This window comes from Balaenoptera physalus, assembly GCF_965194825.1.
Source record: "Balaenoptera physalus genome assembly, chromosome: 7".
NCBI classification, from domain to species: Eukaryota; Metazoa; Chordata; class Mammalia; order Artiodactyla; family Balaenopteridae; genus Balaenoptera; species Balaenoptera physalus.
In genome coordinates, this window is record NC_138886.1 from 51,176,686 (window position 1) to 51,201,894 (window position 25,209).

Here is a 25,209-nt window from a genome sequence, read left to right on the forward strand (position 1 = left end):
ATTGTTTCTGACGTCTATAATGAATATGAATTGTAAAATTAAATTGTTTAACTGGGAGGAAAAAACTAAGTTTTAAAATAAGTTCCATTTAGAAGGTGAAGTAATATAAAATATAAAATAAACAATGTTGTGTAGTGATTTAGTACTTTATTTAGTCCATATAGTTAGGTTTAATTTTAACACCTCTCCACGGAAGATGGCACATCAGACATACAGATCAGAAATAAATCCTCTGAAATTAAAATTCTACTCATATTACACATCGATTTCGGGAAGACAAAAAGGGCACAAGGATTCTACGCTGGATTTGGGAATAATACTTGCAGTTTCTAGGGAGTGAAGACGGGGGAAACGTTGTGCATTGGACGATTTATTTTCTTTGTTTTTCTTTTAATAACAGAACAAAATGCCCCACTCACGTTCATAGTTCCTCTGGAAATGTGCAAATCGGAAAAGCCTTGGAAGTCACGACTGGAAGCTGGAAAAGAAATGTTCGACGCTGACGCCATCGAACATTTACGTTCAGGTTGTCTTAAGGGAACAATAACCAACTTTTCCTTTTGTAAGTATTTCGCAGCGAACCGAAATTAGTGGTTGCTCCGCTGTAGGATGCAGATACACACTCTTGGTCCCGGCTGTGAAAGGTGGAGTGCGCCAGGGCAGGCGGCGAGGAGAGCGTGACCCCGGGCGGCTCCGCCCTCCAGGTTGGCTCCCTGTCCGCCCCAAGGAGTCAGGCAGGTGTGGGTGCTATTCAAAAGGCCGGTGAGGTCCCCTCTCCGCCCGAAAGGGCGACCAGCGACGTCAGCCTGGAGCCCTCTACTCCAGGCTGACACCCCAGGAGCGCCGCGGTGGCGGACAGGTGCCGGCCCAGCAGAGCGCCCTTGCTGGGAGCGCAGCCGCTGGCAGAGTCCTGCTGCTGCTGCTGCTGCTGCTGCTGCTGCAAAATCGTCCGGGCAGCGGATGCGGCGGCGGCGGAGACGTGAAGCAAGGGGGCAGCGGCCTGAGGATGCAACAGGCACGACGGGCGCTGCAGCAGGTGGCAGTAACCCCACGGGGTCGGGGGCAGACTCTGCGCGGCGCCTGTACCAGCTCCCCGGACCCCTTGCAGGATACTCTCGATGCTGAAGGAGGTGCATCCGCCTGCCGGCCGCGACGCCGGCCCCTTGCCCTCCTCCCAAGGCTGGGAGCCTAGCGTGGGCAGCAGCGCCGGAAGGGCGCCGGGGGTCCCCAGATCCGCGCCTTGCGCTTTCCTGGGCGCCTCAGCTACGCTGCCTACGGCCGGGGCAGAGAGCAGCAGGTAGCGGAGGGGATGAGGATGCAGCAGCGCGCACGGGCGGCTCCCGGGGGTGGAGGCGGGATAGGCCCCCGGGACAGGCGGCGGCGGGGCTGGGGGTCCGAGCAGCATGCCCAGGTAGGGGGCATGCAGGGCGGCGGGCGCAGCGGGCAGGGAGAAGGGGTGGTGCAGGTGGGCTCCCGGAGGCGGGTGGTGGCGCTTGAAGCGCTTCCTGCGCCGAAGGAAGCTGCCGTTGTCGAACATGTCCTGGGAGGCGGGGTCCAGGCTCCAGTAGTTGCCCTTGCCAGGGTGTCCCGGCTCCCGGGGGATTTTGACGAAGCAGTCGTTGAGCGAGAGGTTGTGGCGGATGCTGTTCTGCCAGGCGGGGAACTTGCGGCGGTAGTAAGGGAAGCGGCCACTGATGAAGGCGCAGATGCCGCTGAGCGTGAGGCGCTTGTGTGGGCTCTGCAGAATGGCCATGGTGATGAGCGCGATGTATGAGTAGGGGGGCTTCGCCGGCTGCGGGGCGCCCGCAGAGGCCGCCGTAGACCCCGTCGGTGCCCCGAACTTGGGGCCAAACTCGGAGGAGTCGCTTGGGCCGCCGCCGCCGCTCTCGGTGCGCTCTCCGGGAAGCGCACCCGCGCCCGCGCCGCGCCGCGCCCTCTGCGGCTCCGGCTGGTGCAGCTGCTCTAGAAGGCGCTGGCTTCCCTCCGGTTCCTCGTCTTCCTCTTCCTCCTCCTCTCCTTCATCTTCCTCCTCTCCCAGGATATCGATCGCACCGTCTTCCCTATCGGAGCCCCGGAGGCTGCGCGGAGGTGTGGAGCGAAGTCGCTCAGCTCTTGGCAAGTTCATGAAGGAGCAGGTCCTGCAGAGGCCGGGGAGGTAGCGGCTCTGGGTGGGCTGGGCTGGAAGCGTGTGTTAAGAGTGTTCCAAGAAGCAGAGACGCTCGAGGTTACCCTTTTAGGTGGTGTTCTTCTGCTGCCGATTTCTCCTCCTTTCCTACACCATCCGGCGAAGATGCACTTTGCCTTTTATTGAAGCTTCTTCTGAGTCCTTGTGTGGTGGACTCCCCCGTCCCCCTTTATACCCTTTCTTGCCCTACCTCAGAGCGCTCTTCCTTCCTCCCGACGCAGTCCAGTGATGAGGGGTCCTTTGAGCATTACCCGACGCGGCAAGAGCCTTCAGCTGCCCCCTCCTTACACGCACCAGCCAGCAAGGAAGGTGCTTCACTCCTCAGGCTCAGCCAGCCAATTGCGCCAGGAGTTGCATAGGCTCTGTTAATGCACTTTGAAAACCGCGCAAATGAAAAAGGGGGTAGGAAAATGTGTACCTGACAATCTAAGGCCACCTCCACATTCAGGCCTCTCTCCTGAAGGATAAAAATAGGAGCTGGGAGAAGGCATTGAAATATGTACGGTGTTTGACTGTAAAAGAATGTGTAACAGTAAATATGTTTTTGTGTTTCATAGCTGGTTAGTTACCCACTTTCACTGGTGGATTGTGTCCTCCACCCAGAATGAGGAGCTGAAATATTTTTAATGTTCTTACTACATTCCCGAGCTCAGAGTGGAGCGTGAGAGGGTGTGGCCTTGTCCCTACTACCCCCTACCTCAGCTTCCCAAAATGTTTTCCCTGACTCAAGTTTTCAGAAAAGACTGAAATGTCCTATCATGAGGTTGTGGAAGTTCAAGGTGGAGGGAAAGCAGGAGGGCTACAGAGAAGTCCCCTTCCAGCAGTGATTCTCAACTTCTTTGAACATTTAACCTCAGTATGAAGTAAATTTTATACCACGATCTTGCATAGACTTATATAACTAAAATGAGTTTCATAAAATAAGTGATCACTGATATTCTTTCATTTCTTTTTTAATGGCCATGACCAACTAAATTGATTTTGCTGCAAACTAACCAGTACAAACCCAGTTTGAAATATCCTTTTCACAAAAATGGCCCAACAACTCCAAAGTATACACCCAGTCTGAGACTCCATCTTTCTCTCTCTCCCTTCTTCCTTCTTTAAAATAAAGCCAACATGAAGCACTTTTTACTATAATAATAAATTCTAATCTTGAAACTTATAGGAGGCAAAAAAGGGCTGCAGTTTCAGTGTCTTAAACTAATTCACCAGGTCATCATTCCTTTCTCACACTGGAGAAGAACAAGATGACAGAGACGCTCTGTTTAAGTCACTGGACATCCTTGGAAGTAACATGATTTTTAGATTGGCTTCAGTTAAATTAGTTCAGAGAATAAAGCAGCAGTGCAGTGCAATATAATTTAATGTGTTATATCACTAGGTATCCTATGATAAAATACTAACAGTATATACTCATAATTTAATACCTACCTACTTGTGAAAAGAATTTGAGGTGGCATCTAATAAAAATTCAGCATAAAAATATTATGCCATTGATTGTTACATAGTAAATCTTCTATTAGAGTTTGTAAAATGACAACAAATTTTCAGTGAGAAATCAGAAGCCGGCTAATATAACAAAAAATAGCTTAAAGGAGTTAGTTTTCTTCAGGATAAAATTTTGAAAACAGCTTTCTTACAAGTCTTTTTAAAGTCTTATCCTCTATTTCTCAGGTGTTTACCCTCTAAGGCTTCTCAGTTGTATGTAGTTTGAAGTAGAACAAATAACAGAAGTTTTCGAGCCTAACAGATTTGTGTTTGAATCCCAAATTAACCAATTACTACTTGTGTGACCTATTAAACTAAGCTTCAGGAGGGCTGGGACAGGTGTCTTATTCAGCCTTAGATTCCCAGATGCCTCCCCCTCAACCCCCTGTAGGTAAGGCACATTTCTTCCAACAGCATAGGAATCCGATTACCTGGGAAAGGGAGCATTGTTAGTTTTCCTACAGTCAACTTCTATGGGGATTTGGGTTATTTAAAAATGAAAGGCGAAAAGTAAGGGCACTAAAAAAAAAAAAAAAAAATGCAAAACAACCCCCAATGATGGAAGTATGTCAAAGAGGGCACTGGGAGACAAGAAAGAGCTGCCAATGGCCAAAGCTGGGGCAATTAGAGCATCAAAATATAGTATTAGATTATTAACCAAAGTATATTCATGTATCTATACTGATAAAAAATAGATGACTGAGTAAATTAATACATGGGGGAAAGAGGCAAATCTCCCTTGCAGAAAACTTCCAAATAAATTATGTAGATATTCCACCCTCTAGGAGGTAGAGCATAACCCCCCAGTCTCTTACTGTGGGCAATGCACAATGACTTCCTTCCAAAGAGAACCATATGAAGTGGGGGGAGGGGGAATAAGTTACCGTGGAGAAACCTGACAAAGGTTTCAGCCAGGTGTCAGGTAATCAATGGCAACATCAACAGTCATAAATCAGGTTGATAGTATGTACCCTTGATATGAGGTGATAAAAATGGAAGACATGACTACCCATGTAGTCATGGGCGGGGGTGGTGGAGGAGGGTGGATGGATATGGGAATTCCCTTCTACTGTCTGCTCTGCTCCATTTTTCTGTAAATGTAAAACTGTTCTGAAAATTATATTTTATTAAAAAATTAAACAGGAGAAAAAAGGCCTAGTAGCCAAAAAGTAGAAACTCAAATGTCCATCAACTGATGAGTAGATGAACAAAATGTGGTATATAAATAGAATTTTATTCAGCAATGAAAAGAAACAAAATGCTGATACATGCAACAACATGGATGAGCCTTGAAAACATTATGGTAGGTGAAAGGAGTCCAAATAGGCAAATCTAGAGACAGAAAGTAGACAAGTGGCTTCTGGGGAACAGGGGCAGGAGGAAATGGGGATTAACTGCTAATGGATACAGAGTTTAAGAGCTATGAAAATGTTCCAGAATTACTGATAGATAGTGGTACTGGTTGCCACTACCTGTGGATATACTAAAGCCATGAATTGTATACTTTAAAGGGTAAATTTTTTTGCTAATTATATCTAAATAAAATTAATGTACAAAATATATCAATGTAAAAATAAATAGCTGTATCAAGAAAAACTAAGTTGAGTTCTTTGGAGATACTCCAAATTATGGCAAGTAATTCCTTAAAGAAAAAAAGGGTGGGGGCACTCTTTCTGTCCCACCTGATTAATTCTTTAGTGTTGTGTTACTTTGTTCTCATGAAACACTGAAACATTTAACATGGGGTCCAGTGCATAGTGGGCACTCAATAATATTTGGAGATTACTTCTTTCCTAACACTGAATAGGGTTTTTTTTCCTGAACAAATCTATCAGGGGGTCATAAACGCCATCCATCCCACTTTGAAAACCCAACCTCTCTAAACTACTGGACAGAAAAGAGGATGTCTGATTTCTCTCCATTTCGCTCTGAAAATTAAAGGCAATTCAGTTATCAAACAAGTTGATTCTAATTTTAAATAAGTTGATTCTAATATTAAGACTAATTCTGAGAAAAAAGTCTAGTTCTTCTTTCTCATCAAAGTAGGGCAAGTTGCTAGACATTCAAAGACAGAATTCACTTCTTTCAGTATCACCTCCACAATGTATGGCATTTCTAGAACTGGGAAAGTCCTTTCAAAGAAATCTAAAAATATAATTTTCCACCTACATTACTAATCCAAAGGAGACATTTATTCAATTTGTAGCAAGCAACCAAGCCCACAAATGTTTAAAAGCCTTTTAGCTTTATTTTGTTGATAATTCCCTTCAAACTTCATAATCTATTAGGAATTAGAGACCCTTTCAATCCCTGGTCTTCCCTCACCCCCTGGGCTGACCCTTCCTACAGCTATCTTAAACTCAGTACTAATGTTCTTGCCCCTTTCACTAAAAGCTGGAAAAGCCTAGGAAAGAATCATTTAAGAAGCTGTGCAGAAGCTTGAATATATTATCAAGTCTTGCTGGAAAAGGAGAATTTACATTTACTGAAACTCTATAGTCAGGGTACTTTAAATTTAATCCCTGGAACAACTCAAAGAGATTTGCATTTTATCTGAATTTTATGAATAAGGAAGCAAAGGTTTAGAGAGATTTAGTAATTTATCCTATATTACTCAGTAAACTATAAAGTTACAGATGAACTATGCCTAAACCTTGATTATCATCATTACCATAATCATAATACCCTGAAAATTTTCTATGGTTAGCAGAATAATGGCCCATGTTATTTATTTGTTAGTGATTTCCATTATAAAAATAAATCTTCTCTTGAGGATATCTGTTGGAGGTTCCAAACCCCTCTGAAGTACAGATTAAACCAGTAAGGTCTCTGATCACTGAAAAATACTTCATTTTGGGAAAAATAAGAACAAAGAATGGGGCAATGCATATTCAAAAGAACTTATAAATAACATAAAAATACAGTAAAAAAAAAAATCTAAATTAAAACAGTGAGATGCCATTCCATCCAGAATGGCAAAGGTTAAAATGTGTTAGCTAGGTTTGGAAAAAAGGGTACTTTCATACACTCCTGTTTTACGGCAAGAAGGTACAGCCATTTGGGAAGGCAATTTATCAGTATCTATTAAGAACTTTAAATGTGCATATCCTGGAAGCCGGTGATTCCACCCTTACATATCTCTTCCAGAGAAACATTCTCACATAAAAACAAAGAGGCACACATAATGATGTTCACTGCAGCACTGTCTGCAATTTCAAAAACAGGAAACAACTAGTTCATCTGCCACAGTGATCACAACCACATCACTTGTCCAGCTCAAAACCCTTCAGCCACTTCCCAGGGCTTTCAGAATAATCCAAATATTTTGCTCTGTCCTGTAAGCAAAAAGCCCAGCCCTGGCTCACAACTCCAATCCCACCTCCTACCCTGGCTTTCGAACCTTCCACCACGCTTGCCTTCTTCCTGGTCTTCCAGCACACTATACTGGTTCCCACCTAAAGGCCCTCTCCAATACTTGCTCCCTCTGTGTAGAATCTTCTCCCTGACTTTGCATCAATGACTCCTTTTAACTCTGTTCTCAACTTAAAAGCCACCTCTGGCAACCTGGATGAAACTTGAGGTTCATTATGCTAAGTGAAATAAGTTAGAGAAAGACAAATACTGTAGGACTTCACTCATATGTGGAATATAAAAAACAAACTAACAAAATAAATAAGTGAGCAAAACAAACCAAACAAAAACACGTGGCTACAGAGAGTAGAGCAATGGTTACCAGAGGGGAAGGGGAAGGAAACTAAACTGTATGGAGAAGGATGGAAACAAAATTTTTGGTGGTGAGCACACTGTGGTGTATACAGAAGTAAAAATATAATGTTGTACACATGAAACTTATATAATGTTAAAAGCTAATGTCACCTCAAAAAGAAATAAAGTTTTTTAAAAAATGACAATTTTCACCAAATTGTACTATAGATTGAATTCAATTCAGTTAAAATCCTAGCAGGCTTTTTGAAGAAACTGACAAGTTAATGATAAAATTTATATTGAAAACAAAAATACCTAAAATAGCTGTAACAACTCTGAAAAAGATAAACAAGATTGGAATATTTACACTACCTAATTTCAAAACTTACTCTAAGGCTAAAGTTATCAGGACAGTGTGGTAGTGCCATAAGGACAGATGAATGAAAATAATGTCCATGAAGACACACACGCCACGTGATTTTCAGCAAAGGTACAAAAAGCTTATTCAAAGGGCAAAAGAGTTTTCAAGACATAACGATGGAACAATTAACTTGAAATGGAACATGATGCTAAATGTTAAGAGCTAAAATTATTAGGTTTCTAAAAGAAAACATAGGAAAGATCTTTGTGACATTGGGATTATCAAAAAGTTCTAAAACAGCCCCACCCCACCAAAAAAAAAAAGCCACTTCTCCTCAGAGAGGCTTTTCATGCCCACTCATTCTAAAGTCAGTTTTGACTTTTATCAGCCTTCTTCAGGCACCTTGTATTTTCTCACTTATTTATGTCCCTCCACTAGAATGTAAGCAATACAAACCTGGCTTTTAACCATCATGTGCAGTTTCAGCCCCGGCACTAATACTGGGCAAACCTGGAAGCTCTCAATGAATGTTTTTTTAAAGAAATGTATTCTATGCTATACTATGAATTTCTGTCCAGCAGTTAAAGACATATTTATATGCATTGTCACAGAAAGATCTAAGATTAATAGTTTTTTTAAAAGAGCAAACTGTATTATAATATGTAAAGAATGATTTTTTATTTAAAACACACATTATAAAAATCTTTCCTTAAGGATATTTATGGCAAGTTTGTAAGTCTTCCGAAGAAATTCCTTAAATTATAGCTTTATTATTGGAAAATAATTCACTTTGGGGAACAATGTAAACCATAATGTGTGCATAAGTGAAAAGAAACATCTAAAAGGATAGACATTAAACTGACAACACTGCTTACCCAGAAGTGACAGTGACTGAAAGAGAAAGGTCAGGAGAGACTGACTTCATCTGTAATGCTTGCGTTTTACAACACAAACGTAGTCATGCAATACTTTTGTAAAGAAAAATATTTAAAGATTAATACATTATAAAGAAAAAACCAAATATTTATCAGTTTAAAACAGATTTTTAAGAGTTTAGATTAATATTACTTCAAACATTTCTCCCACAACAGTACCATTAATTATAAGCCCTATCTCATGGCCTAGAACAGATGAATCTAAATACTTATTATTTGCCAATGAACATTATGAAGTATTATCGTGACTACATTAATTATAAAACAAACTGAAATTGTTAGGAAGGAGAAAACATTTATCTATGCTCTGTTGTGGGCCAGGAGCTCAGCTGGGTGCATTACAAACCTATTTAACCCTTACAACAAGCTTGAACGTTTGATATTATCACTGTCCACTTTAAAAGTAAGAAAACTAATCTCAGAGAAAATACTTTGCCCAAGATTATACAGCCAAGAAGCAGCAGAGCTGGAATTAAAGCCCTGGAATTAAAGATCTGACTCAAAAATCAGCTGACTTTTATCAGGCAATTGGCTGCCACAAAATAAGCGTATTCTCTCAGCCACAAATTAAGAGAATAGATTCAGGAGGCAAATGGATGAACATAGAGAAGTTATATTAAAAAGGTACAGAACACAGGGGAAGGGAGATAGATAATCTAATTAATTAGCCTGCCTTCAACTACTGGAACCATTCAAGATACAGAGATGTAATTTTGACTTAAAATTCTGAAAAAATATTCCAAAAGCCATTCTGACAGCCTTCTGATATTTAACAACCATTAACTCTTCTTTAAATTCCGTTTAATGCCTTTCTCTTACAATTTGAATATAGTTAAGCTGACCTGGCCTTTAGCAGGAAGAAGAGAAAAGTAATCCATTGTATACTTACACACCTACCATTTATATAAAGATTGTTAAATTATCAAAAGTTAAATGCAGTTACATCTGAAGTTTTATACCTTGTCACTTTTTAGTTTATATTGAAAAATAAAGAAGTTAAAAAAAAACAAGATGAATTTAATACCAGAAGTAAAATCTACTTTAAAACTAAAATCTACTCTAAAATTAAAAGCTCTACAATTGAAATCTTTGAAATATATTACAAAGTGAATGGCTGAAGTTCCATTACACTGACTACCAGTAAGGCTTAGAATCTAAGAATAAGAGAAAGTTTCAATTAATTTCTTTGATTTAGGTTTCTTCCACTCTTAAGTCTCTACCACTGTAAACCCTTTATTTCCTTTAATAAAAATGGTGACATTGTTTTTAAAAATTTTTGTTATTAACAATAAAATTACATCCACGCAATCAGCTGAAGTTCTAAGGGAAAATGACAATGTTGAAGTAAGTTTTCCCATTATTATTATTATAACTTCCATGGGTGAGAAACTCAGCATATGTAAACTCCAAAGCCAATTCTGAAAGATATGTTTATGAATCATCTGTCCACAAAAAAAAGTCAGAGGACAGTGTATTTTATTGTATGAATATCAAATGTTTTATAATACTGATTTACTATATTGTATGTATTCTATAAAATAAATACTATTTTAAAGTTTACATTGGCATTCATAAGAGAAGTAATGCAAAGAATAGATGCTTGAAATACATCCAATAGGAAACTTAGTCCCAATTTTATCATCCAATCCTTTTGGTGATGCTTCTAGTGTTATGGACAAACTTGATCTTCTTTGAAACGTGTTGTCCATTGCTTTTCTGTCTCAGTCACAGTAGCTATAAATAGTTGTTTAAGAATATCTTTATCTAAATTCCTGCCTGCAAACAGAACAAAATATGGTATGAGTATATGATGCTTATTAAAATGACAGTTTACCTATTAAGTCCAGATCATTAAATGCTTCATGATCTTCAGAAATTTATAAAAACAATAGTAATTAGTGATTCTTTCCTTAACTTTCTAATTAAGTCCCTTAGAACCAAGTTGGCAGTTGGATTAATCACTTTTCTAAAATTATTTGAAGAAGAGTAAAAGGCTTAACAAGTTCTTATGATGTTATCTCATAATTAAGACAAATACATTAACCACAAGCTTATCCAGATTAACCAATCAGATTTACAGACTGGTTAGTACTACTTACGTAGCACATTATATCCCTTTCTCTCTCTCTTTTTTGCTTTAGAAATTTAACTGTCTATAAGGAAAAAGAATCTGAAAAAAACAGATATATATGTATGTATAATTAAATCACTTTGCTGTACACCTGAAAATAACACAACATTGTAAATCAACTATACTTCAATTTAAAAAAAAGTTAACTGTTTGTCACTTACCAATAAGGACCAATCGATTTGTTCTCTTACTGTCGTCTTCCCAGCTCACTGATGTCTCCTCCAGATCATACAGCTCATGGACACCCTGGACAATCACTTGTTGTGGTTTGTCTTTGAGCGACACCAGCCCCTGCTCAGAGGAGAATGAGCAATCAACCACAGTTTGAATTTAAAAGCAGAAATCGAGCATCAATGTTAATGGATTAATCATTGCCATTTCTTTTTAAAATACAAACTCATAAAGGAGATGCTGTTAAAATTACTTAATTCCAGTTATTTGTGCAGTAAAGGCTTTCCTAAATCCTCCAATTTTTAAAAAAGGCTTCTGCACACATTTTTTTTAAAACAATCCCTATTTCTAATGATAAAATTAATATACGTAATTAGGATGTTTGTTCAGTATTACCACAATGAAAACTGAAACAACCAACTGATAAAACATGTTATATCTCAAATTCTACCAGTTATTCTACTTTTAAGGATTTTATACTTGTTTTACAGTTTTAGTGGGAAAATTTGAGAAGTTAAAGGATTTTGGTGATAATCTGTTTTTGAATGGGTTGTAATAAATGGAGTAGATAATGATGAAATAAAGGAAAAGAAAAACTATTATATTTATCTGAATAAAATTCATTTAAAATTGATTTGCAGAAATGAGGAACAAGTTATCTGATGAACTGGCCTATGGGGATGAAATAATTTCTCTGAAATAATGTTTGTTATACATATTTATTATAAAAATAATATATATATTGAAAAATAGTAAGAGACAAACCACTGTCATTCCCACCACATAATTTTTGATGTATTCATGTATTTGGGGTACATGTTCCTCCAGTTTTCTTTTCTTGTGCAGAGTTTTGTTTTCTGCTTTTCAAATCTGAGTTTTAATATGTAACAACAAACTCCATGGAGAGAATTACCTAAGCATCAATTTTATACTTGTATAAAGACTTTGAAGTGTCAGCTGTTATTAGAGTTAACAGTTTAAACATGTTGATTATTTTCAGACTAGTATAATACTTTGTAACAGCAAAGAGAAGGAAGTCTATGAAGAGAAAGGCTGTGGTGCCTCAGATGTCCCAGCGTTGCTGTGATGAGAGGAAGGCCAAAAGAAGAATCAAGGAGGACAGCTGCAGAACAACTGTCATACACGAAGGACAAAATCCAGACTGGGATGGTGCGAGATGAGCCACTGAACTCTATACAGAGGTCTCGTTGCTGCATTAGTATAAACGCCCAAATGGTTGCTTTTCTAGGTAACCACCCCCCATTCAGTACTAGGGGATAAAAGCAGTTACAGAATGAAATATGATCTTCCAATTAGGATCACAGAATGTAGATGGGGACACAGTCATAAAGAAGCAGCAGGATCTGGCTTAGTTCCTCTGCGGGGGAACGACTGGGGAATAGACTAGGATTCAGCTGTGCTGCTCTGCAGCGCCAATCCCAGGTGGAACCAGCACAGGGAGTGAAGAAATCTAAACCAAAATAGTTTCCCGGTCATTCTAGTGACCCTAGGAAGTCGGCTGCTAGCCAGAGAATCTAGCTACTAACAGTAATGATAATAAACAGTAATAATAAAACCTTATGCACACTTCTGGAAACACAGGAGTAGACACTCAAATGACTGTTGATTGGTTAAGCACACAGCCTAGAACCCACTGCTCCCTGGAAAAAACACCTTTTGTGACATAATACCCAAATATCAAGTAATATGAATGGATTTCCAAACACAGAGCAAGAATTCTTCTAGTCCTTTGTAACTCTGTCTCACAGTATAACAAATGTTTAGTGTCTGCTAAATTCATCAAGAAACATAAGGTTCAGCTGCAGCAAGATTTCTAATATTACTCCTCTGTTAAAGAAGCTCTCTTAGAAAAATCAACACAAGAAAACTTTCAGTTTTCTCTGACTGACCAAGCTGTGTGCCAAGGGGAGGAGAGTTTTAACAAGTCAAGCTCATTAGCCAGATAACTGCTCAGAGCACCTGGCAGTAGAGAGCAGGGGGTAACGTTTCAAAGCACACAGGTTGTTTTAGCTGCAACACTCAATGAAGCTGTGCAAATAAATCATGCTTTATGCAATGACTTCCAAAGCTTCTTTTCAGAAATGGAAATAAGGAAAAATGAAAACAGACAAAGGTTATTTGGACTAAAACTAGTCCTTGCGTTTAAGACTAAATATGGTTTTGTGTAACAGCAAAGAAAGGGACTTTGTCCAAAAGTATAAAACTGTAAGCTATGTACTGCACCTTTAGTCGTATGACCTCCATGCAGTCGTCATCCCTGTTTCTCACATTCTTTTCCCACAGAAGATTCTGTATCAAGTGACATATTTTAATAAGATCAACCACTGCTCATAGGAACAACTACATAGCAAAACAACTGATAAATCATTAATCAGTTAAAATTGCATTCACCTGAATATAGACATTTAGACTTTCTTCCTTTGCATTTCCTGGTACTTCGAATGTGACTGTAACAATACTCTGTAAATCAAGAGATAGTCAATAATGATTTTTTTATAGTAATGTCAAAATATTTTTTTAAATCACAAGTTTTAAGATGAAAAGTAAGGAAACATTCATGGACATTTGTGTTGCCTTAACAACTATATTAGGTATGTCTTTTTCACTATATTTGCTGATTTTTGGTATCAGCAACTTCATGTTCTATATTCTGCAGAGTTAGTCAATGGCTTAGTATTTACACAGAGAAACTCTTATGAAAGGATACTCATTGTTTAATTCATTCTTTACAAGATTCTCAGCACTAAGAGGGAGGGTAATATAGAGAGCGTATCAACTATGTAATGAACGAGGTACTTTTGCCTGGGTCACTTTATTTCATCTTTTCATTTACCCATGACAACAATCCTGTGGATTAAGAGAATTATTTCCATTTTATAAATTGGGGAAGATGAGGCTCAGAAAAAATAAACTACCCAGTGCAAGGAATAAAACTCAAATGCAAACATTTTCTGGGAAAAATAAATATAAATTAAAAGATTCAGTTTATCTCTGACCAAACATGTACCAAGGGAAGAAGAGTTCCTAGAGATGAGAATGATAATATAATGTCATCTTTGGTTTTAGAAGGTTGACATCAACATTTATAGAATGTTAACTCTGAGATTTATTTTCCTCCTGATCTTGATAAACCTCTCACTGTCCACTCTAAGGAATCAGAAGCTTAAGATTTCCTCTAGCTGAGCACATAATTAAAATCCAAACCTGTTTGCCACAGTAACCCAAAATTTCAAAATTAATGATAAAAATACACAAGGGCTAAGCATAACACAATAAAAGCACAAACACCACCTTGGATAACAACATGCTGAAACCAAGCTTTAAAACAGGCAGGACGAACACACTAATGCACAGCTTTGCATAACTGTCTAGAACCACATATCTTAACAAATAATACTTAAAAATCCATACAAAATGTATAGCAAGTCATATAGCATATCAAAATATACAGCAAAAGGTTGCCAAATGAAACATAACTTGTCAGTTTCAAAAGACAGTAGTAATTCAACTTTCAAAAATGCTTAAAATGTATTTTATTCAAGTTGGATAACTTGGCTTTTAATGTTGGGAATGTCTCAGTATAGGACTCAATATTGTCTTATTCTTAGCTTAAAGAATTTTGTATCAGGAATGATTTTTGCTTTTGCCAAGTTAGAGATATGACAATATCTCTAAGGGGTACAATTAACTCCAATGTGAAATTTTAAAAATGGTTTAAAAAATTAAGACAATGCATCACGGGGCTCAAGGAGGGAGAGATACTTTTAGAACTAGATGTATTTCTGTACCAATAAACTCTTCTCATATTAGACAAACCCTAAAGAAGATGAAACCCATAAATGCCCAGTGCAGAAGATAAGGGTCACAACGCATAGTTCACAACTGGCTCTACTAATAAGTATACATAGAATGCCACCTGGGTTTTCTCATCTACCTTACCACCTTCCAAACCCAGGTCCTCTTTATCAGGATGACCAAGAAATCCATGAAAAATAGAGAAGTGCATTAAACATCACTCAGTGATAAAACTGTAATGACATACATAATAAGTCCTAGGTAATACCCATTTCAGACTTCTTTTTGAACCTAAAATTTTTATTTTCAACCTAAAATTAACTCTCCTTTCCCCAGACACAGAAAGAAGCAGAAACCTGAGGCAATAATTCAGAAAACTGAAGCAAAATAAGGTACTGCCCCTAAAATAAAATTTAGGAGTAACTCCCAAATTTTTGTAGTTTGGTCTGTTTTTTCTTTAACCTACCAGGTTATTTCCCTCAGTTTTCTACTCTTTTGCAAACAATAACTAATATGCAATAATTTCTATATATTTTTTCATCTGGAAAACTAAGCCCACTATCATGCTTAAACACGAAACCTCTGTCTCCACACTCCACTCCTCTGCTCCTCTTTCCTTGTATCACCTCTGCTGTGATCTCCTGCCATCAGGTACATAGCTAAATATTTGGTGTTTTCATCCAAATCAGTTTGCCTTCTAAATTTCCCTATTTCTAGGTTCCTCTTGTCAATCTAGGCTTGTTTCCCATCACTTCTCTCTCTCCTTACTGCTCACCATCAGTTACTAAGGCTATTCATGCAAGCCTACCTGTGCTCGTTTTATACCATTTCCATTCTCACTGTAACCAGCATGGATCAGGCCCTCATCACAGGGTATCTGGACTTCTGCAATATCTTCCTGCTTGGTCTCCTGACTCCACACTCCAATCCAGCTCACCGGACACTGTCCAATAGCAGAGCATGAGTTCTCCTTGTCTGGCAAATCAAAGCCTAATACCTTAGGTCAGGATTCCAATACCGAGCATCCATCAGGACTTCTGCACTAGAATACTGCTCTTCTAGAGCACTGTCACTTTCCCACTTTTAAAGATCTGGGTTGCTCTTTCCCTTATTTCTTCCAGTCTAAAAAAATACAAAAAACAAAAAAACCTCCTAGTTTAAGGCTACTTTTTGGCATATAAATCAGAATAGCAGTTACATCTTTGGAAGAAGAAGGGTTACCAACTGGGAAGGGACACAAGGGAACTCTCTTAACCGTTTTGGAAATCTTTATCTTGATCTGAGTGAGAATTACAGAGATATGTGTTCATGTGTACATATGGACAGCTATATAGGCACAAATGTAAGTAAAGATACATTGACTTGTACTCTAAAAACCTGTATGCTTTACTGTATGTTAAAAAAAAAAAGAAAAAAGAAAAAACTATCTTTCATGAAGCTTCAGATCCACTAAACCAAACGAGACTGTTCATGCTTCTGAAACCCATAGTCCTTGGTCTGCAATATTATATTATACTCTGCCCTATGTTTATACATCTAAAGCAGGAAAGTGCATCAGAATCTCCTGCAGAGCTTTTTTTAAAAAAATAGACATGCCCTATTTACTGGTGAAATAACGTAATGTCTGGGATTTGCTTTAATACATACCAGCAAAGGTGATGGGTATTTGCAGATTCATTATACTATTCCACTTTTATTTATGCTTGAAATTTTCTATTAAAAATTTTTTTAAAACACTCCAGCAAAAGAAATGTTAGGAAGATGGATAAAATAAAATCGGCAAAATGGTAAAAGCCATTGCAACTGGGTCATCTGCACAGGGGATTGATTCATTTTAATATTCTCTCTACTTTTGTATATCTTTGAAAATTTCCATAATAAAATGATAAAAATATACATACACATTAATTTGCACATACCCAAGGTCTACTCCTGGAGATGTGAGAGATGGGGACCACTGAATGTCCAATATTTTTTAAAAGCCCACAAGTGATTCTGACCTACATCTCCATTTGAGAGTCACAGCTTTTCATTCTTCACTGAGCATCCACCATATACCACATCCTGTGCTAAGCAATGAGGAATGTATATTTAGGAATTTATAGACTACCGTAAGGGAAAAGCACTTCAACCCAAACTACAAAACATTATAAATGCCACGACAGGGGTACATTCAAGGTACTGTGGGTACAGATAATGGCCATGATAAAGGTTCTTGAAAGTAAATACTACATATTCTTCATCTTCTACTCCTTACGACTCCTAGTATGATGTCCTTCACCTAGAAGATTGTGATGTGCTTCAACTTCTTCTTTATGACTAATACTGAGTATCATAAAGAATTTTTCTAAAAATTCTACCTCTAGGGACTTGTAACTTCTCTCATTCACTCATTTGAAAGATAAGTAAGATATACTGTGCTCACAGATTACAAGAATTAATATTGTTAAAATGTCCATACCACCCAAAGCAATCTACAGATTCAATGCAATCCCTATCAAAATACCCTTGGCATTTTTTTACAAAACTAGAACAAATGATCCTAAAATTTGTATAGAACCAGAAAAGACCCAAAAAGCCAAAGCAATCTTGAGAAAGAACAAAGATGGAGGTATCACACTCCTTGATTTCAAACTACACTATAAAGCTATAGTAATCTAAACCGTATGGTACTGGCACATAAACAGACACACAGATCATTGAAATAGGATACAGAGACCAGAAATAAACCCACACTCATGTGGTCAATTAATCTACGACAAAGGAGGCAAGAATATACAATGAGGAAAAGACAGTCTCTTCAGTAAATGGTACTAGGAAAACAGGACAGCTACATGGAAAAGAATGAAACTAGACCACTTTCTTAAACTGTATAAAAAATACACTTGAAATGGATTAAAGACTTAAATGTAAGAACTGAAACCAAAAAACTCCTAGAAGAAAACAGAAGCACTACACTCTGACATAGGTCTTAGCAATATTTTCTTGGATCTGTTTCCTCAGATAAGAGCAACTAAAGCAAAAATAAACTACTGTGACTACATCAAACCAAAAAGTTTTTGCACAGCAAACGAAACCATCAGTAAAATGAAAAGGCAACCTACTGAATGGGAGAAGATATTTGCAACTGATTTGTCTAATACATGATTAATATCCAAAATATACAATGAAATCACACAATTCAGTATCACAAAAAACCCAAACAATCTGATTAAAAAATGGGCAGAAGATATGAACAGACATTTTTCCAAGACATACAGATGGCCAACAGACACATGAAAAGATGTTCAATATCACAAAGCATCAGGGAAAAGCAAATCAACCACAATGAGATATGACCTCACACCTGTCAAAATGGCTATTCTCAAAAAGACAACAAATAATAAGTGTTGGTGGAGATGTAGAGAAAAGGGAACTCTCATGCACTGTTGGTAGGAATGAAAATTGGTATAGCCACTATGGAAAACAATAATGAAGCTTCCTCAAAAAATTAAAAATAGGACTACCATACAATCCAACAATTCCACTTCTGGGTATTTATCCAAAGAAAATGAAAACACTAATTTGAAAATATATATGCCCCCCCCAATGTTCATTGAAGCATTATGTATTTACAATAGCCAAGATATGGAAACAACCTAAGTGTTCACCGATTGATGAATGCATAAAGAAGATGTGGTACGTGTTGTGTGTGTGTGTGTGTATGTGTGTGTGTGTGTGTATACACACAATGGACTATTACTCAGCCACAAAAAGACTGAAATCTTGCCATTTGTGACAGTATGGATGGGCCTACAAGTATTATGCTAAGTAAAATAAATCACACAGAGAAAGACAAATATCTTATGATTTCACTTATATGTAGAAACTAAAAAGCAAAACAAACAAGCATACATAGTAAAACAGAAACAGACTCATAGATAACAGAGAACAAACTGGTAGCTGCCAAAGGGAAGGGGGCAGGGGGATAGGCAAAACAGGTGAAGGAGACTAAGAGATACAAACTTCCAAATTGTAAAATAAATAAGTCACGGGGATGTAATGTACAGCAGAGGGAATATAGTCAATAATAGTGAAGCAACTTTGTATGGTGACAGATGGTAACTAGACTTACCATGGTGATCATTTCGTAATGCATAAAAATACTGAATCATTACATTGTACACCTGAAACTAGTAATATCTTATTCTGTAATAACACTGTAGGTCAATTACACTTCAATAAAATAGATAAATGAAGATGCCTATTCTATTAAAAGTTTCTCAGAGAAAAATGCCACAAACATGGTAGTATAGCTTCCATAAATATGAGCCAAAATGAAGACAAATGAACAAGTATGCTATTATCTTGGCCCTATTACAATTAATGACTCAAAAAATAAGTAACAGTCTCAAGATAAAGGAGAGAATGCCAGGCACACTGCTCACTCATATGCCCCTTTTTCACCGTGTTTTAAGAAGTTACCCTTAAGCTCCACCATCCACAACTTGCTTAAAAGAAAGATGGTTACAGTGAAAATATACTTTCTTTGTTCCTAGCATCTTCAATATTTACCTCAGGAATTATGGTTTTAGAGCATGAAAAACACCTTAAGGAGTTCAAATTTACAGTGCTATCTGAAGGTGAAACCAAAGTCAATTTTTATTTAAATTAGCCATGGATGCCTGTACTAGACTTTTCCTTAATCAGTTAGTTAAATATAGTTAAAAATAGGCTGCATAAAGAACCCCCAGGCTGCTTTTATATAGTAATTCCCTTCAGAAGAACTAATCAAAATATGTTGACTGACCTACCTGTGGAATGGAGAAGCTAAAAAGCATGATTTTCTAAGATTCTAAATAACTCTGGTTTGATGAACTCCTATTACGTATTAAGAAACTAGATTAGATACCTCAAAAGCATTTAAATTCTGAAAACTATCAAAATAGTTCAAAAATGCTTTATAAAAAAGAATTCTAATAAAACAATCCTAAACAGAACAATTTAGTTAAAGAGATACTTTAAAAACATTTTTTAAAGATTTTTTTACCTGATCAAGGTGAGGTTGTGTTGTTCGCACATTTTGAAGTTTTCTCTGCAAACTAAGAATAACTGATTATAAATTCAGAGGTCAATACACTTCTGATTTAACCTTATATATTACTGAGAGATACAAAGCTAAACAAGGGAGAGACTTTCCACAACTGAATCTATTACACAGCTCCAATTTTACATGCTGTTTACATATTCTAATAGACAAACACTGGCAGACTGTTTAAAAACTTTTCTTAAAAATGTATATACATTTACATACATACATATACACATAACAGAGATAAAAACTAACCTTTAGCAACACTATTTGGTGTGGTTAAATATGTTAAATAAATTTCTTTTTTATTTCCAAAAGATCTAATACAGGCCTAGGAAAATACACATAAGCATTTTACAATTGCTCAAAATTTCATCAACTCTCCACATGCTTCCTCAGATGAAAATAATGCTGGAACCTAAAGAAAATTAGAAGGGTAAATTTTTCCTTTATCAATGTTTTCCCTTGAATATATCTGCTTAAAAAAAAAAAAAACAGTATCCATAAATGTAAGCCTTCTATACAGTCAGTTACCAGTAGTTGAGAGAAAACAAAAGGTCAGAATCCTAAAAATGCATTGTTCTGATACGGAAAGAGCAAAAGATCAATATGCCATAAATTATAACCATAACGACTGCAGCATACCTTTAGAGACTGATGGGGGTAGGTCGGGAGGAGGAAAAGGACTTAAAACCTTGCAGATGTTTTGCCTTGAAGAACAGTGAGGGGTAAATTAGTAACAGCAAGTTTAGGAAAGAGAAAAGGCTTGTAGGAACTGTTGGAGGGAATGAGTCTCCTTGGGGGGTCTTAATAGGGAAAGTGTCAAATTAAATCCTTCCCAGCTGGTTGCTCAGGAAAGGATTCTCTTGTTGAGCATCTAAGCACAAAGAAAAGTTATGCAGAGGCGTATCCAGAACAAGGCTTCACCTTAAACAGCTGCTTCTTTAAGTGTCACTAACACAGTAAGTGTGGAATGAAATTACCTTAGAAAATGTTTGAAAAATTCTATGTTCTTTCCCTGTGTTCAATATTTAATGTTGGACAATGACTGCCTACAACTTCCACAGGGAAGGAAAAAGTTTTCCTCTACCTCTTAAGTCCCTGGCTGGGTCTGAAAATTAGACTGAGGAAGATTAACAAGAGAAAAGCATATACATTTATTTAATAAAGGTTTTATTTGACAAAGGAACCTTCATAGGGAAATGAAGACCTGAAGAAATGGTTAAACCTGAGTGTTTTTGTGCTAGGTTTGATGAAGAGTGAAAAGCCACAGAAAGATATGATAGGACAGAGGATGAGCCAAGTGTAGTAAACTAGGGGAAACTCAGAGAGGCCTATGCCTTCAGATTCCTCTTGTGTCTCCCTTTGTCTTCAGAGATAGGATGCTCTTTTCCTCTGGGTGTAGAGAGGTTACCTTTCACATAAGGGTGTTATGACTCATCTTACTTCAGAGGAAATGGGAGAAAATATTTGCAAATCATGTATCTGATGAGGGGTTAATACCTAGATTATTTAAGAACACCTACAATTCAGCCACAACAACAACAAAAAACAAATAATCCAACTAAAATATGGGGAAAGTACTTGAACAGACATTTTTCCAAAGATAATATACAAATGGCCAACAAGTAAATGAAAAGATGCACAATATCTAATTGTTAGAGAAATGCAAATCAAAACCACAGTGAGCTATCACCTCACATCCCTTGGGACAGCTACTACCAAAAACAACAGAAAATAACAAGTGTTGGCAAGGATGTGGAAAAACTGGAACACTTGTGCACTGTTTGTGGGAATGTAAAATGGTGCAGCTGCTATGGAAAACAATATGGTGATTCCTCAAAATATTAAAAACAGAATTACCATATGATCCAGCAATCTCACTTCTGGGCATATATCCAAAAGAATTTAAAGCAGGATCTTGAAGAGAGATTTGCACACCCAACCCATGTTCATAGCAGAATTATTCACAATAGCCAAGAGGAAGAAGCAACCTAAATGTCCATCAGTGAATAAATGGATAAAGAAAAAATGGTATATACATAAAATGGAATATTATTTAGCCTTTAAAAAGGAAGACAATGTTGTCACATGTTACAAAATGGATGAAACTTGAGAACTATGTGAAATAAGCCAGTCACAATAAGACAAATACTGTATGATTTCACTTATTTGAGGTATCTAAAGTAATCAAATTCTTAGAAACAGATAACAGAATGGTGGTTACCAGGGGCTGCAGGGAGGGGAACACCAGGAGCTGTCATCTGATTGGTATAGAGTTTCAGTTTTGAAAGATGAGAAAAGTTCTGTAGATCCACTGCAAACAATGTGAATATACTTAACACTACTGAACTGCACACTTAAAAATGGGTAAGGCTGATTTAAAAAAAAAAAGATATCGATGTCCAGGGAAAAACAATTTGTTCTTCTTTCCCTATCAAAAGGATTCTCTCTGGGGAAAGAGGCAGGAAACTGATCCATCACTATGGGAAAAGGAGTATCTGTGGGAACACGCCAAACTAAAATTTTCTATGTATTTCATGCATTTTCTCATGGAAAGAATTACACATAGTGGTTGGTAAAGAAATGTTAACAATAAGTTTCTAAAGTTAACTACCATTTACACTATAATTTCTGTAGGAGAATACATGTGATTTCCAAACATACATTTAGCAAAACTTTCAAGAATGTAATCATTAGGAATGGTCTTGTATCCCAAAGAAATGACAGGAAGCATAAATCAAATGTGCACCTGTGTAAATCATTCCTGTAACTCCTATAACTGTGGAATAAAAAGTACATTATAATAAAAGTGACCAAAATACAGGAAACATACCTTATTCCAGAGAGACTGTCAAAGGCATGAAGATCTAATATACTTGAGAGATCAACTCTAAAAGGAAGAAAACCATTGTGAAGCATTAATTTCTGTAAAATATATTCAATTAATCAAGAAAAAAAAATCTCTATTCTGCTAGAAATGTAGACATAAATGTTAATCAGTATATACTATTTTGGGAGAAATAAAATTACAGGCAAGGAACAAAAAGCTGTTATAAAAAAATTTTTATGGAATTTATACATAAAAATTTAAAAATTGAATAAATGGTTTAAGACCAAGGCAGAAAATTACTTGGTTATTGCTTCAATAAATTGTAGTGGTTTTTTTGGTTTGTTTTAGCCTTCAATTATCTTTTCATTCCTGAAAATTTGAGCTTTTCAAACTATATTTTTATAACAAAAAAAAAATCAGTTAAAGAACTGGAACTTTTCAAAAGCAGCAGTTTATTACTCAAAAGATGAAATGAGGGAAATTGAACAAATGGAAATAACACAGTAGTACATGTACATTATCTCTGGAATTTCTGTATTTCTTTTACTCCACCTCCCTGCTTTCATGATACAACAGGTAGTATCATAAGAATATGAGGAGTCAAACAATCAATGTATAAATATTCACTCTAGGACCCTTACCTACATCTAAAGAATGTGGTTTGATTTCATTTCCTTCAGATGGGGTTGCATATAGACTGAAACTTCCCAGTTAGTGCTCTGTCTGAATAAACATTATTTCTATTATAATTATTTGGTGGTAATTAAGCCTTATTTATTAGGAAAGCAGAGATTAAAATCAGAAGAGATTATATCACAATTAGCATTAGGTTTGGTCTAAATACATAAAAGTAAATTTATAAAGACCAGTGACTGAGTTCCAAATTTTACGTCAGCCTATGAAACAGTAAAGGACAGTGACTTCTCCATAATCAAAGCTATAATGAAGGAATGTTTGAAGAAAATGACAACTATAACTAAGTCTCAAAATCAGACTCCAGGGATTTGCCAAACATTTATTAAATTTTCTCACAAGGAAAACAAAACTTTGCAAATTCAAAACTTTTTCAAATACAAAAACATGTAAAAGCCATCCCCTTTAACTTAGGGCTGACCAGCTGTGTCTGCTTTGTTCATTCTCAACAGTCTGCCATATATTCATACTTGTGGCAACAATACTGTTAGATTGTGAACACTTCTCCCTGCACAGGGCAGACAAATTCCCATCTTATTAAAAGAAGAATACTCCAGAGTTCTATGTTAACAGACTGTAACATTTCAAATTCTGGACATTCTAGATGAACAGAATTAGGAAAATAATCAAGCAAAGAAGTAAATGTTCCATGAAGAAATTTTTGAATATCAATTTACATAAGAGACCAAAGCCTTAACATTAAACCTATTTCCTTTCACACCATCACAGTTGAGCAAATATTTATACTGACAGGTGACAAGTGGATGAAGTTTTCCACCAAGTTTATCACCTTTAACTTAGGAAATAGCTTAAAGTTTAAAAAGTTTACACATGCTAATTGTGTGAATATCAAAATTCAGGTCAACTGTGTGAATACCAAAAGTCAGTTTGAAACAGAAGTTTCTAAATACACTACAGTTTTCACTGCAACAGTGTCCTTGAGAATACATATCATAGATTTAGAAATAATTCTGCTTTGTACCCAGATTCTTTTGATATTTTCAAAACAGATAGGATCAGCAAAAGACCTATACAGGTTAAATTCTACAGAGAATAATAAAATATCAAAGTCTCTCACTGTATTTCACCAGATTCTCAATGGAGAATAAAAGAGGAAAAAGTCTAAGGTTCCAGATGAAAGTTGCCATGGACTTTAGTACCACCATCAAAAATAAATTCCTTCACTCATCCAAGGCATATAACTAGAAGACTAATTTCCATGGCATCAAATTTTATTTAACTTCCCCCCTCAGAGATAAAAACATCGGATCTTTTCCAAAACATTAACACAGAAAAAATAGACTATTACCATCATGTAAAAACTGAATGGGAGAATGAAGCAAACAGAGGGGAAGGAAAAAAGTTCCAAAGCTCATCTTTTCTCCTAATTTCTTGAACTATCCATGCCAGGAGTACCTAATCTTTTCTCTATGAGGAGCTTTCAATTATCCGTATGCCTAAAGACTGCTTTAAGTAGCTTAAGACCAAGGACAAGAGAATGAAAAAGGAAGAGGGCTCTGGCTGTCTCAGGGGAGGGGAGTTCAGCTACTACTCCAGAGATATAGGTGTCTTTTCAAAGTTCAGTGACTGTCAGAAACAGGGGCCACCAGACCACCCCAAACCTACGAGTTGTTGATACCATCCAATAGTAAGTCTTGAACTCTAGAGCTAAATTTCCAAATGCCCTCCCTAGTGGCATCTCAAACTCAATGTTTACAAAACGGAACTAATCCCCTTTACCAAACCCAATGCTATCACTACCCTACCCCAAAGTTGCCCCTCCTTCCTGTATTTCCTAACTTGGAGAATAGCACCAC

General features: G+C 37.1%; 2 protein-coding genes across 3 annotated transcripts in view; both read right to left on the reverse strand.

Annotated features, from left to right (window-relative positions):
- Positions 1 to 650: 650 nt before the first annotated feature.
- LOC309664910 (forkhead box protein D4-like 1) lies at positions 651 to 4,808 on the reverse strand. The gene has a single exon (XM_082471046.1). It carries the CDS (start codon positions 2,123 to 2,125, stop codon positions 752 to 754), a length of 1,374 nt encoding a protein of 457 aa, XP_082327172.1. The 5' UTR covers positions 2,126 to 4,808; the 3' UTR covers positions 651 to 751.
- A 3,595-nt stretch (positions 4,809 to 8,403) lies between these two features.
- Positions 8,404 to 25,209, reverse strand: part of LOC309664918 (zinc-regulated GTPase metalloprotein activator 1A) — a 43,757-nt gene continuing 26,951 nt past the window's right edge. For both annotated transcript variants that reach the window (XM_082471067.1, XM_082471068.1), the window contains 6 exons: positions 22,703 to 22,759; positions 19,825 to 19,876; positions 13,392 to 13,460; positions 13,224 to 13,289; positions 10,970 to 11,099; positions 8,404 to 10,453 (listed from right to left, as the gene is read on the reverse strand). In XM_082471067.1, the coding sequence (XP_082327193.1) occupies positions 10,347 to 10,453; positions 10,970 to 11,099; positions 13,224 to 13,289; positions 13,392 to 13,460; positions 19,825 to 19,876; positions 22,703 to 22,759 (481 nt within the window). In that variant the 3' untranslated portion in view covers positions 8,404 to 10,346. The remainder of the gene's footprint in view (positions 10,454 to 10,969; positions 11,100 to 13,223; positions 13,290 to 13,391; positions 13,461 to 19,824; positions 19,877 to 22,702; positions 22,760 to 25,209) is intronic.